We start from the raw sequence: 14157 nt of genomic DNA, 5'->3' as shown, positions 1-14157 counted from the left end.
TGTGTGTCATATTGTCGCAGTTAACCCATTTTGCCCTACATTACTTTATGTTTGTTTATGCCGTTTTTTCTGAATGACCTATTCACTTCAAAATTTATGTTATGTTTTATGTTTATGTTCCTGCCGTACGAAAAACGGCCATATAATATTGTTTTCTATATATTTGTTTTTTTTTGCAGAAAAAAATAATCAGTCGCGATCAGTGATGATGCAAGCCCAATTGGGACGCTAACCAACGGCGACTGGCAAACAGAAAGGGGGATGCGTAAATTAATATTCTATCAACGAAATACAACCCTAACCCGCTTTGTCCCCAAACCAATCTGGGTGGATCTGGGTGGAAGATCTTGAACGAAAGCGCAAGTAAATGGGGGGAGGGTGGATCGTTGCGAATCGGTCGAGAATCAGCGATAACTACGAACGTACGTAGAAAGCATAAGGAGCCACCACCGGCACCATTTACAGTACCCATTGGCCAGTACAGTGGAGGACCGTCAGCATCGTTGAAATCAGTTATGTGGTTGAAAGAAAAGTAAAACCAAAAAAAAAAAAATGATGTCACCTCGTGTTCCAACAAAACTCACTAAAAAGAAGGCCCATGGAATTAGTAAAGGTGGTGTTAAATGATCGTCACATCGTTTTGAAGCTAGAAAATGAAAACAGAATCTAATAAGAGAGAGAAGGTTGTGAAGATCATAAAGATCGAGACAGAAAAAAAAAACAAAAGCCCTAAAACATCTTTGTCCACAAGAAAAGCATCGTATAAGCACTGGAATAAAAGTAAATCTTTGTGATGGAAGCTTTCTAGGTAGCTAAGCAAACACGAAACTATGGCACATCCTAGTCAAACACCCTAGCACTCCAACACTTCCGACTCGTTCGTCGAAGCACACCGGCGATTGTTGTTGTTCGTGGGTAATTATTCGCTTCACGGTCTCTTACAACGAGGCTTCGAATGCGTATTGCTCAGCCAGTGCCACAAAGCAACGGGTGCAACATTCTCGCAGGTAAGCTTTGTGAGGTGTCACTTAAAGATTCCTGTCCGCAAAACCTACCAAAGAGGTATCAACAGACACGATTACAAAAGTGCGATAACAAACAGACAGGTGATGGGGAGGTGTCCCTTGGCCGGAAGATGGTGTTTAGCTTCCGTTTTATGTTTTTGTTGCGTTTGGAAGTAGGAAAGCGTAGCCAAGCAACCGTCAATACCTCGCAGTATAGGCTCCCGCTAGTGTGAAAATAGAGATGGAAATGAACCTCTCCCCCTTCGCAAAGTATGGACGCTAATGACGGCGTATCAAAAAAGCATCGAAACAGGTGTTCCGGTGTGCTTGCGACTGATGCGAATGGGAAGGAAAAGTGTTTACTTTAGCTCGAAACAAAACCGAAACCTTCGTTCCCCACATGCTAGCAAGCCATTACACATTACAATGCATGCTAGGGTGCGTTTGAAGATTGCGCGACAAGTAAGTCACGCGGCCATATCGACAGCCATGAATTAAATCTTCACACACATGCGGCAAATGCGAACGACAGCCCCCGGAGAGGCTCGTTTGGCATGCATGTGTTGCGTTGGAAGTGAGCACTGGAAGAAGGTTGCTTTGTGGCCCGAATTGTGGCACCGCTGGTGACAGTTTCGCTGCGACGGTGAACACGGCACGGTGTCGTTGGTGATGGTTTTGGTGTCTAAAGCTTTGTGTGACTGTGCTGCAGTGAAAGAGTGAAATTAAGGAACGTTCTTAAGCAAAAAACTAGAAGTGATGTGAATGATTTTGGTTCGTGTTATTTGGTTGAAGATCCTTACCCGTTCCGTAGCTTGTAAATATTGGACGGCAAAAGCACGGCAGAATGTTCAACGACAGAAAACTTACCGGCAGTGGCCATGGGTTCGTAAAGGCGTACAGCAATAATTGGTTATCGCAGCTGGGAGCCGTTTACAAGTGAGTTTCATCCTTATTGAACCATTTCAGTTAACTATTTAAGTTGTTCAATTTTATTTCTATTTCTACTTTATCTATTACATTTTTTATAATTTTATCTTTTGTTTCTACTACGTTTTTTCCGTACTAACATCTTTCATTAATTTTTTAATGTTTAACTTCCTCTTTTCATTTCTCACATTTTGAGATTTATTTTAATTTTTTTAATTTTTTTTTATTACTTGACTATTCAAACGTATATTTATTTTACCTCCTTTTCTTCATTTGGTACCAAGTGGTAGAGTAAGCAACTACGGTTGAGTGCATTTTGAAAGTTTACTCATTAAGCTAAGCTGCTTTCTAAGCTTTGTCATGTTAAGCACATTGTCTGACCTTCATGTGTAATGTGTATTTAAGAAAGTTGCTAGCAATAGCAATACTGTTCTTTAATGATCGATACTAATATCAGATCGTTTGTGTTTCATACTCTTTTCTTCGTAGATATGAGTCACCAAAGGATGTGTTGCGGAAACCGAACCATCAGCACCGGAAGATCGCACTATACAGCATCCTAGCGATGGCATTTGTGGCCTTCTTTACACTATTCATGATAGTGCACGAAGCTGATCGTAAATCTCGTCAAATACTGATCGAATCCAGCTTCACCAATGAGACAGCTATCGAACCAAGTGCTGGCGGGTACAATACCATCCTAACGACACCTCTTTCGTCGCGTTTACCATCGACTGGAAACAACACTTCCCCGGAGGAAGAGGCTTCTATGAAGCGAACACGCCGTCTGAGATATTACAGTGCAGCAGAAAAGCCTGCTAAAGGGCGCGATCGTTTAGTACTGCTTCCGGCACGATTTCTTAAACCACCTTCCCGTGCTCCCGAATGGTCATCGTCGTGGGAGGAAACGAAACCTATTCCTTCCACCGTGGAGGAAGCTGAACGGCGCCGCGACACGTTGGCCGTAGAGCCGAAACCCTTCCAGGTGGCAATAAACGGGCTGGTACCGATCGGGTTTCAGCAACCGCGTGTAAACCGTACAACGAAAGCACTGACAAACGATTGGACACCTTCCAACGTGCAGGACATTGTACGTCAGCTAACGCTGGCCAAGCGCAAGCAGCAACAGCAACTTCAACAGCAACATCTTCTCTACTACAACTATCCGTACAATCCTTCACTACAACCGGCAGAGTTTAATCATCCGGTGCATCCTAATCATCGCGTCAAGTTCAGCGGCATTTATCGTCACCCGCGCAAAGAAGGCGACATAACGACGTTGTTTGGTGCGGCTTCGCAACGTCCGCGCGAAGTACATCTGCAGGCACCGCAGCTGATAAACCAACAGCTACAACCCGACCGGTTGTACAACTTTAAACCATCAAACCCGAGCGAAGTAAATTTGCTAGCGACGGAACAGTTTCGCTTTGCGCCCGCTAGCACTCAACTACCGGAAAGCGAAGAGTGGTCTACACGTGGAATGCCTTTCTCAGTGATGCTTAATCTAGAACCGATGCCGATTGTGGGACCAGGTACTAAAGGGCTTTCTCAGCAGCATCAACAACAAAGATACAGGAAGCGTGTTCGGAATCCATATCGAAATCCGTACCGACAACCACCGGCCTGGCCGGAACAATCCTTTGCCCAGTTAGCTCCCTACCAGCAGCGTGTGCGACCATCGCCAACGCAACCCTTCCGGACGGCATTCGGGCAGGCCGGAAGTAACGAATACGAGGGTGAAAATTATTTCCGCAAGGAGGGTCGTATGCCACCAAGGATTCCACCGTTTTCGGCACCATTTATTGCACCGGGTCGTTTGATGGTACACTTTAACATCTACCCGCGGCATCAACCGATCTCGCAGGTGGCGGAACGTCGAGAATCGGGACACGATCACACTACGCCTGCTTCGTTGGAAGTGCTCGAGCTAAACAAGGGTGAAGAACAGCAACAGCGGATACAAACTACCAGCGAAGAACCACCTGGAACGATGGCACCGGTCACATCAACGGTGGAGGTGATAAAGTCGATTGAAATACCGACGCAGATCAACTTCGATCATGTACCACTGGGACGCAATCCTCCACCACCGTTACCGTCCTTTAGTCGTTGGACCAGTGACGAACATGCCACTAGAAACGTTTGGAACGGAGGGTTGCGAGTGTGAAGGAACATTGGTGCATTTGTTTGTAGAGCTTCGTAGATTATGATATACTAATGAACGTAGTTACTTTAGGGTAAGCTTAGGCTGGGAGTATGTGCATTAGAATGAGTATTGTAATGGCAGAAAGATAGAACGGATTCGTCAGTACCAGTCATCGTTCGGTATGAGTGTGATCAATCTATTTATTGATTTGCTGTTACTGGCGTACTTTGGTGTTCGGGAGGTGCGTTAGTTGACTGTTATTTAGTTGCTTAGACGTCTACCAACACGATCTTCAAATTTTGTTAACTTGCGATTGCGTTGTTGCACTGATTGAATGTTTTGAATCGGATTCCAATAACTGTCCATTTCTTCTTTGAAGCATTTTCTCAAGAGCCTGCCATTTCTGGCTCTCCTTGACTTTATTTATCCGTAGAAGAATAGTTAGTATTGCGTAACTAGGTACAATCCTGATGGGTTTTGATACCCGGAACTAACAAGTAACCCGGCACCGATAAGACCTGTTGCACCGACACCGTCCCTATATTTGTCCACAGTCGTTTTAATTGTCTTCTGTTGTTGGAGACAAAAATCATGAAAAGCTCTCGTGGATGCCAAGCTTCTTGAGAATGCATCTCTAGTGAAGAATTTTAAAGGAAAAATACGATCGACGGCTTGTTCGTTAGCTTATTGCAACAGGTGTGTTGTAGATCGATTACTATCCCTTCTGGTGTATTTCGATACAGTTTCACCGGCAACTTAATATTTTAAATTAATAGACCAAATTATCTAATTGTAACGATAGCCGGCAGATCTTTACAAGTTGGGTAAATGTGCATGAGCAGATGTTCTTCAGCAACATTAAGCATAGACAAATTCAAACAGGAAATGCTTTTTAATTAAGACAAGTTCAATCAGATATCAAATCTTAAGTCAAATCCTCCCGAAAGAAAATATCTCAAGGGAATGGTTATATTATGTCTATTTTCTTTATAGTTATTATTGATTTCAAATGAAGAAACACGGTAAGTTTTCTATATTTTAACTTCCGTACATCTTGAGAAAACCCGACTAGCTCAAAACTGTGGCTCAATTAACGCGTTTTTATTTAATGTCAATTTAAATTAAATTTTTTTATCAAAATTAAAATTTTCAAAAAATTTTAGCGCGAAAGTGTCCGCTCCAACGAGACCCTGTGACTACATGCTTTGCAATTGTCGCGTTCTTTTTTCTATTTAAAGCATTATTTCAGTGAAAAGAAACTTATTTCAACAAATTCGCATTAAAATACTTCAATTTATAAAATTTGTTAAATTTCCCAAAAGAAAGCTAAGGTTATTGCCTTACGAGATTTTCAAATTTAAAGATGATTTTAAACTTTTTTATTGTTTTTACTTCTTTTTTTAAGCATTATTTGAGCAAAAAGAAACTTATTTCAACTAATTCGCATTCAAATATAACACATTTAAAAATTTTGCTAAATTTCCCAACCAAATAGGTAAGGCTGAAGCCTTAGGAAGCTTTCAAATTTATAGAATTCTTTTTTATTTTAACTTCTTTTTTTATTTAAAGCAGGCATGTCAAACTGGCGGCCCGCATAAAATTTGGATGCGGCCCTCGAGAAAATATAGAGTTTTTTTTATTGAAAGCATTGATTACCGAAAAATCAATCAATCAAAAATTGATTACAATCAATCTGAGTGCATTAAGTTTTTTAAAGAGGGGTGGCCAGGTGGTGTATGTAATAAACGGCGCCGGCTCATACGGCAGGACTGGGGTTCAAATCCCATCCGGACCGTCTCCCCGTAGCATATCGACCAAATTGTGGAAAACAAACGTTGCCAGATTTCAATCGAGAAATCTAGTAAAGAAATTGATTAAGCAAATAATACTTACTTGAAACACGACCAAACTGATTATCTTTTCAAGTTGAACTATGCGGCCCGCAAATTATCGAAAATGTGTAAATGCGGTCGGCGACTGAAATGAGTTTGACACATCTGCTTTAGGGCATATGTTGTTGAATTGAATATAACCTTTTTCGGCATCTAACAGTTCAGAATAGTTTGTGTATTTCATTTGAAATTATCATTTTATTTCAAACAAGAAAAAACGGTTATGACACAAAGATAATGTACTAAGAGCTTTTCTATTTTATTTAAATTATTATTTTCGAAACAGAACATACAAGCTAAGCTTTATTTTAAACATTAATACTATTCCTTCGGCCGACTCGTTCGACAAATTTCAACTCTACCGGTTGCATGTCCAACAGCTTGGAAAGTGTATTCGCATACACCAACTGTGATGCGATCATTTGTTTGTGGGTTGTATTCGCTGTGCTCAGCTCATTCGCTTCCTGCTGCATCAAAAGCTCCGCCATCTTCATCTTCGATCTGCTGACTCGTGCTGCTTCCGTATTCCGTCGACGCATTTCCATTTGTTCCGGGGTGCGTTCTATGGTTGGGAATTGTCGTGCCATGCTCTTGTGATAAACAATCGGAATTTTCGCATCTGTCATCGATATTAGTGCGTTGTATCGTTTGAGCGGATGAGATCGAAGTGAATTGCTGTAGAACATCATTGATTGGGCGTCGTTGCTCGTTGAGTTGGTGCCGCTCCAAGCGATCTGCAGGCGTCCGCTGTCGCAACTGTCGTCACTTTCTAAATAGCTCGAGTTGTCCGACAACGTAGAAGTCTTCCGGTTTGTTGTCATACTGCTTATCACATCGATGTCTCTATTCTGGCTGGGTTTGGACTGCTTCAGTTGTAAAAGGTTTTCGATGCTGAAACTCGGAGTTGTATCCTCTGTTTCATGGAGCTTCGCTGTCTTTCTTGATGTACCGTCGTTATGAGAAGCCATGTTGACTTGAGTCTCGATGTTTTGAACAGGATCCAGTAACTGATGAATAGAAGCTAGTTTTATGCACACACGTTACCGTGACGAATATCTTTTAGCGACTGATGTCGTTCCATCCAACTGTGTCCCCTTTTTATATGTTGAAGAAGGTTGACAAATTTACCTCTGCGCAAAATGTGCTTAACTACCCTACAGTTGCCGTAGAAGGATTGTTTACCTTAGACGAAAACATGACCCTCGGGATAAATATTACTGCTGATCGTACCTGAGTTTGTTTGGAAGTATTCGAACATTATGCACCCAGAAAGACTTGGTGTTTTCATGAAGATTTATAATGTAGCATATGTATAACTGTCGTGAATGTTCCATCTGTCGGACTACCTAGTCTAACTACCTCATCGAACTCCGGGCAAAGACCACAAACGGTAGTTTTTCAATGTCGGACAGAAGTTCACCTGTATGTATCTTAGAACGATGATATTTATAACTAGCTTACCCGGCAAACCCAGCTTTGCCCTTAAACATGCCTTTTGTAATTAAAGCAAACATTTTGAGTGTTCAATCTTGATTCGTGTGGTAGTATTAGAGTGGCGATTAGACCATATCGTTGATTATTTGAAAATTCATAAATTATGGCCATTCTTAATCCAAATGATATTCCAAATCAAAGCAATTTTGCTTCTTTTTTTGGTGGCTCTTCTTCTTCTTTTCTGCTACTTCAGGAGAAATTTCTGGCTTTCCTTGACGATTGGGATTTAATACCTGGTACTTCCGTGTAAGGCGCCGATTCCGAATGTACCACCTAGCCGATAATCACTAAATAGCATCTTTTAATTATTCACACACTTGCTTTTTAATTATTTATCACTCACTTTACGCTTTAATGAATAAAATTGCACAAATAAATCGTCATGTGTACCTACTTTGATTGATTTATTCGTTAAAACTTTTTTGTTTTGAGAAGTTTTTAACATTATTCGTGTTAAAAAAATGGCTACGCCTACTTGATAACTCCCGTAGGAAAAACAGAAAAGAACTCATACTATTGGCTAGTTGAGCCGTTTCAGAGGAGTTTGCACACTAACACCGCGACACGAGAATTTTATATATAAAGATTAAAAAATTATAAAATTTTAAAAATTTCATAAGACTCATTTTCGCACAAAGTTTTGCCTCTAACTCGGTCGGTATCCAACGGATCGCCAAACTTTAACCTGTGGTCGATAGATGGCACTAACGGCTACATTTTCTTCTTGGACAGCCATGCCCTCAGATGTCTGTGCCAGAAATTATTCGAGGAACCAAGTTCCATACCCTGTTTGAGAAAATGAAAAATTTTCTTCATTTTTGCACCAAATTTTGCCTATAACTCGGTCGGTATCCAACGGATCGCCAATCTTTAACTTGTGGTCGATAGATGGCACCAATGGCTACATTTTCTTCTTGGACAGCCATGCCCTTAGATGTCTGTGCCAGAAGTTATTCGAGGAACCAAGTTCCATACCCTGTTTGAGAAAATGGAAAATTTTCCTCATTTTTGCACCAAATTTTGCCTATAACTCGGTCGGTATCCAACGGATCGCCAATCTTTAACTTGTGGTCGATAGATGGCACCAATGGCTACATTTTCTTCTTGGACAGCCATGCCCTTAGATGTCTGTGCCAGAAGTTATTCGAGGAACCAAGTTCCATACCCTGTTTGAGAAAATGGAAAATTTTCCTCATTTTTGAGCAATGTAGCAAAAATTTTAAATGTGATATATTTTGATGGGAATTTGTTGCAATAAGTTTCTTTTCAGTAAAATAGTGCTTTAAATTAAAAAAAAGAATAAAAAATCAGAAAAAAATTTCAAAAAAATGTTCCACTCGAAAATTTCATAAGGCTTACCCCTTACGATTATTTTGGGAAATTTTGCAAAAAAATTAAATTGTTTTATTTTAATGCCAATGGGTTGCAATGAGTTTCTTTTCACTCTAATAATGCTTGAAATAAAAAAAAGAGTGAAATATAATAAAAAAATCAAAAAATTAAAAAAAAAAATGAAAATTTTCCTCATTTTTGCACCAAATTTTGCCTATAACTCGGTCGGTATCCAACGGATCGCCAATCTTTAACCTGTGGTCGATAGATGGCACCAATGGCTACATTTTCTTCTTGGACAGCCATGCCCTCAGATGTCTGTGCCAGAAGTTATTCGAGGAACCAAGTTCCATATCCTGTTTGAGAAAATGTAAAATTTTCCTCATTTTTGTACCAAGTTTTGCCTATAACTCGGTCGGTATCCAACGGATCGCCAAACTTTAACCTGTGGTCGATAGATGGCACCAATGGCTACATTTTCTTCTTGGACAGCCATGCCCTCAGATGTCTGTGCCAGAAGTTATTCGAGGAACCAAGTTCCATACCCTGTTTGAGAAAATGAAAAATTTTATTCATTTTTGCACCAAGTTTTGCCAATAACTCGGTCGGTATCCAACGGATCGCCAAACTTTAACCTGTGGTCGATAGATGGCACCAATGGCTACATTTTCTTCTTGGACAGCCATGCCCTCAGATGTCTGTGCCAGAAGTTATTCGAGGAACCAGGTTCCATACCCTGTTTGAGAAAATGTAAAATTTTCCTCATTTTTGAGCAATGTAGCAAAAATTTTAAGTGTGATATATTTTGATGGGAATTTGTTGCAATAAGTTTCTTTTCACTTAAATAGTGCTTTAAATTAAAAAAAGAATAAAAAATCAGAAAAAAATTTCAAAAAAATTTCCCACTCGAAATTTTCATAAGGCTTACCCCTTACGATTTTTTTGGGAAATTTTGCAAAAAAAATTAAATTGTTTTATTTTAATGCCAATGGGTTGCAATGAGTTTCTTTTCACTCTAATAATGCTTGAAATAAAAAAAAGAGTGAAAAATAATAAAAACAATCAAAAAATTCAAAAAAAAAATGAAAATTTTCTTCATTTTTGCACCAAATTTTGCCTATAACTCGGTCGGTATCCAACGGACCGAAAATCTTTAACCTGTGGTCGATAGATGGCACCAATGGCTACATTTTCTTCTTGGACAGCCATGCCCTCAGATGTCTGTGCCAGAAGTTATTCGAGGAACCAAGTTCCATACCCTGTTTGAGAAAATGAAAATTTTCTTCATTTTTGCACCAAATTTTGCCTATAACTCGGTCGGTATCCAACGGATCGCCAAACTTTAACCTGTGGTCGATAGATGGCACCAATGGCTACATTTTCTTCTTGGACAGCCATGCCCTTAGATGTCTGTGCCAGAAGTTATTCGAGGAACCAAGTTCCTTACCCTGTTTGAGAAAATGTAAAATTTTCCTCATTTTTGAGCAATGTAGCAAAAATTTTAAATGTGATATATTTTGATGGGAATTTGTTGCAATAAGTTCCTTTTTACTTAAATAGTGCTTTAAATTAAAAAAAGAATAAAAAATCAGAAAAAAATTTCAAAAAAATTTTCCACTCGAAATTTTCATAAGGCTTACCCCTTACGATTTTTTTGGGAAATTTTGCAAAAAAATTAAATTGTTTTATTTTAATGCCAATGGGTTGCAATGAGTTTCTTTTCACTCTAATAATGCTTGAAATAAAAAAAAGAGTGAAAAATAATAAAAAAATCAAAAAATTAAAAAAAAAAATGAAAATTTTCCTCATTTTTGCACCAAATTTTGCCTATAACTCGGTCGGTATCCAACGGATCGCCAATCTTTAACCTGTGGTCGATAGATGGCACCAATGGCTACATTTTCTTCTTGGACAGCCATGCCCTCAGATGTCTGTGCCAGAAGTTATTCGAGGAACCAAGTTCCATACCCTGTTTGAGAAAATGAAAATTTTCCTCATTTTTGCACCAAATTTTACCTATAACTCGGTCGGTATCCAACGGATCGCCAAACTTTAACCTGTGGTCGATAGATGGCACCAATGGCTACATTTTCTTCTTGGACAGCCATGCCCTTAGATGTCTGTGCCAGAAGTTATTCGAGGAATCAAGTTCCATACCCTGTTTGAGAAAATGAAAAATTTTCCTCATTTTTGAGCAATGTAGCAAAAATTTTAAATGTGATATATTTTGATGGGAATTTGTTGCAATAAGTTTCTTTTCACTTAAATAGTGTTTTAAATTAAAAAATGAATAAAAAATCAGAAAAAAATTTCAAAAAAAATTTCCACTCGAAATTTTCATAAGGCTTACCCCTTACGATTTTTTTGGGAAATTTTGCAAAAAAAATTAAATTGTTTTATTTCAATGCCAATGGGTTGCAATGAGTTTCTTTTCACTCTAATAATGCTTGAAATAAAAAAAAAGTGAAAAATAATAAAAAAATCAAAAAATTCAACAAAAAAATGAAAATTTTCCTCATTTTTGCACCAAATTTTGCCTATAACTCGGTCGGTATCCAACGGATCGCCAATCTTTAACCTGTGGTCGATAGATGGCACCAATGGCTACATTTTCTTCTTGGACAGCCATGCCCTCAGATGCCTGTGCCAGAGGTTATTCGAGGAACCAAGTTCCATACCCTGTTTGAGAAAATGTAAAATTTTCTTCATTTTTGCACCAAATTTTGCCTATAACTCGGTCGGTATCCAACCGATCGCCAAACTTTAACCTGTGGTCGATAGATGGCACCAATGGCTACATTTTCTTCTTGGACAGCCATGCCCTTAGATGTCTGTGCCAGAAGTTATTCGAGGAACCAAGTTCCTTACCCTGTTTGAGTAAATGTAAAATTTTCCTTATTTTTGAGCAATGTAGCAAAAATTTTAAATGTGATATATTTTGATAGGAATTTGTTGCAATAAGTTTCTTTTCACTTAAATAGTGCTTTAAATTAAAAAAAGAATAAAAAATCAGAAAAAAATTTCAAAAAAATTTTCCACTCGAAAATTTCATAAGGCTTACCCCTTACGATTTTTTTGGGAAATTTTGCAAAAAAAATTAAATTGTTTTATTTTAATGCCAATGGGTTGCAATGAGTTTCTTTTCACTCTAATAATGCTTGAAATAAAAAAAGAGTGAAAAATAATAAAAAAAAATAAAAAAATTTAAAAAAAATGAAAATTTTCCCCATTTTTGCAAAAAAATTTGCCTATAACTCGGTCGGTATCCAACGGATCGCCAAACTTTAACCTGTGGTCGATAGATGGCACCAATGGCTACATTTTCTTGTTGAACAGCCATGCCCTTAGATGTCTGTGCCAGAAGTTATTCGAGGAACCAAGTTCCATACTCTGTTTGAGAAAATGAAAATTTTCCTCATTTTTGCACCAAATTTTGCCTATAACTCGGTCGGTATCCAACGGATCGCCAATCTTTAACCTGTGGTCGATAGATGGCACCAATGGCTACATTTTCTTCTTGGACAGCCATGCCCTCAGATGTCTGTGCCAGAGGTTATTCGAGGAACCAAGTTCCATACCCTGTTTGAGAAAATGAAAAATTTTCCTCATTTTTGCACCAAGTTTTGCCTATAACTCGGTCGGTATCCAACGAAATCTTTAACCTGTGGTCGATAGATGGCATTGGCATTGAAATTATCATTTTATTTCAAACAAGAAACAACGGTTATGACACAAAGATAATGTACTGAGAGCTTTTCTATTTTATTTAAATTATTATTTTCGAAACAGAACATACAAGCTAAGCTTTATTTTAAACATTAATACTATTCCTTCGGCCGACTCGTTCGACAAATTTCAACTCTACCGGTTGCATGTCCAACAGCTTGGAAAGTGTATTCGCATACACCAACTGTGATGCGATCATTTGTTTGTGGGTTGTATTCGCTGTGCTCAGCTCATTCGCTTCCTGCTGCATCAAAAGCTCCGCCATCTTCATCTTCGATCTGCTGACTCGTGCTGCTTCCGTATTCCGTCGACGCATTTCCATTTGTTCCGGGGTGCGTTCTATGGTTGGGAATTGTCGTACCATGCTCTTGTGATAAACAAACGGAATTTTGGCATCTGTCATCGATATTAGTGCGTTGTATCGTTTGAGCGGATGAGATCGAAGTGAATTGCTGAAGAACATCATTGATTGGGCGTCGTTGCTCGTTGAGTTGGTGCCGCTCCAAGCGATCTGCAGGCGTCCACTGTCGCAACTGTCGTCACTTTCTAAATAGCTCGAGTTGTCCGACAACGTAGAAGTCTTCCGGTTTGTTGTCATACTGCTTAACCCATCGATGTCTCTATTCTGGCTGGGTTTGGACTGCTTCAGTTGTAAAATGTTTTCGATGCTGAAACTCGGAGTTGTATCCTCTGTTTCATGGAGCTTCGCTGACTTTCTTGATGTACCGTCGTTATGAGAAGCCATGTTGACTTGAGTCTCGATGTTTTGAACAGGATCCAGTAACTGATGAATAGAAGCTAGTTTTATGCACACACGTTACCGTGACGAATATCTTTTAGCGACTGATGTCGTTCCATCCAACTGTGTCCCCTTTTTATATGTTGAAGAAGGTTGACAAATTTACCTCTGCGCAAAATGTGCTTAACTACCCTACAGTTGCCGTAGAAGGATTGTTTACCTTAGACGAAAACATGACCCTCGGGATAAATATTACTGCTGATCGTACCTGAGTTTGTTTGGAAGTATTCGAACATTATGCACCCAGAAAGACTTGGTGTTTTCATGAAGATTTATAATGTAGCATATGTATAACTGTCGTGAATGTTCCATCTGTCGGACTACCTAGTCTAACTACCTCATCGAACTCCGGGCAAAGACCACAAACGGTAGTTTTTCAATGTCGGACAGAAGTTCACCTGTATGTATCTTAGAACGATGATATTTATAACTAGCTTACCCGGCAAACCCAGCTTTGCCCTTAAACATGCCTTTTGTAATTAAAGCAAACATTTTGAGTGTTCAATCTTGATTCGTGTGGTAGTATTAGAGTGGCGATTAGACAATATCGTTGATTATTTGAAAATTCTTAAATTATGGCCATTCTTAATCCAAATGATATTCCAAATCAAAGCAATTTTTCTTCTTTATTTGGTGGCTCTTCTTCTTCTTTTCTGCTACTTCAGGAGAAATTTCTGGCTTTCCTTGACGATTGGGATTTAATACCTGGTACTTCCGTGTAAGGCGCCGATTCCGAATGTACCACCTAGCCGATAATCACTAAATAGCATCTTTTAATTATTCACACACTTGCTTTTTAATTATTTATCACTCACTTTACGCTTTAATGAATAAAAT

General features: G+C 39.0%; 2 protein-coding genes and 1 long non-coding RNA gene across 3 annotated transcripts in view; 2 read left to right on the top strand and 1 right to left on the bottom strand.

The window, feature by feature from the left end:
* Nucleotides 1–65: 65 nt before the first annotated feature.
* Nucleotides 66–4684, top strand: LOC125771956 (uncharacterized). The gene is made up of 2 exons (XM_049443177.1): nucleotides 66–1940; nucleotides 2421–4684. Exons 1-2 carry the CDS (start codon nucleotides 1849–1851, stop codon nucleotides 4096–4098), a joined length of 1770 nt encoding a protein of 589 aa, XP_049299134.1. The 5' UTR covers nucleotides 66–1848; the 3' UTR covers nucleotides 4099–4684.
* Nucleotides 4685–5881: 1197 nt separating this feature from the next.
* LOC125771633 (uncharacterized) overlaps nucleotides 5882–14157 on the bottom strand; it is a 32667-nt gene continuing 24391 nt past the window's right edge. Inside the window, exon 2 of the mRNA XM_049442437.1 lies at nucleotides 5882–7328. Coding sequence (XP_049298394.1) covers nucleotides 6278–6937 — 660 coding nt within the window. The 5' untranslated portion in view covers nucleotides 6938–7328 and the 3' untranslated portion in view covers nucleotides 5882–6277. The remainder of the gene's footprint in view (nucleotides 7329–14157) is intronic.
* Nucleotides 9345–12640, top strand: LOC125771635 (uncharacterized). Its single transcript, XR_007419347.1, has 3 exons — nucleotides 9345–10737; nucleotides 11448–11637; nucleotides 12348–12640. It is a non-coding gene; the product is annotated as an uncharacterized LOC125771635 (long non-coding RNA).

The sequence above is a fragment of the Anopheles funestus genome, chromosome 3RL (genome assembly GCF_943734845.2).
Source record: "Anopheles funestus chromosome 3RL, idAnoFuneDA-416_04, whole genome shotgun sequence".
Taxonomy (NCBI): domain Eukaryota; kingdom Metazoa; phylum Arthropoda; class Insecta; order Diptera; family Culicidae; genus Anopheles; species Anopheles funestus.
Note: the sequence above shows the minus strand (reverse complement) of the source record. Positions and strands in the feature narration are given on the sequence as shown.

Excerpts from the sequence above, each read along its gene's own strand:
- LOC125771956 (XM_049443177.1), top strand. The coding sequence starts at position 1,849 with ATGTTCAACGACAGAAAACTTACCGGCAGTGGCCATGGGTTCGTAAAG. Across the intron at positions 1,941-2,420 it reads CAGCTGGGAGCCGTTTACAA|ATATGAGTCACCAAAGGATG; the intron begins GTGAGTTTCATC and ends TTTTCTTCGTAG.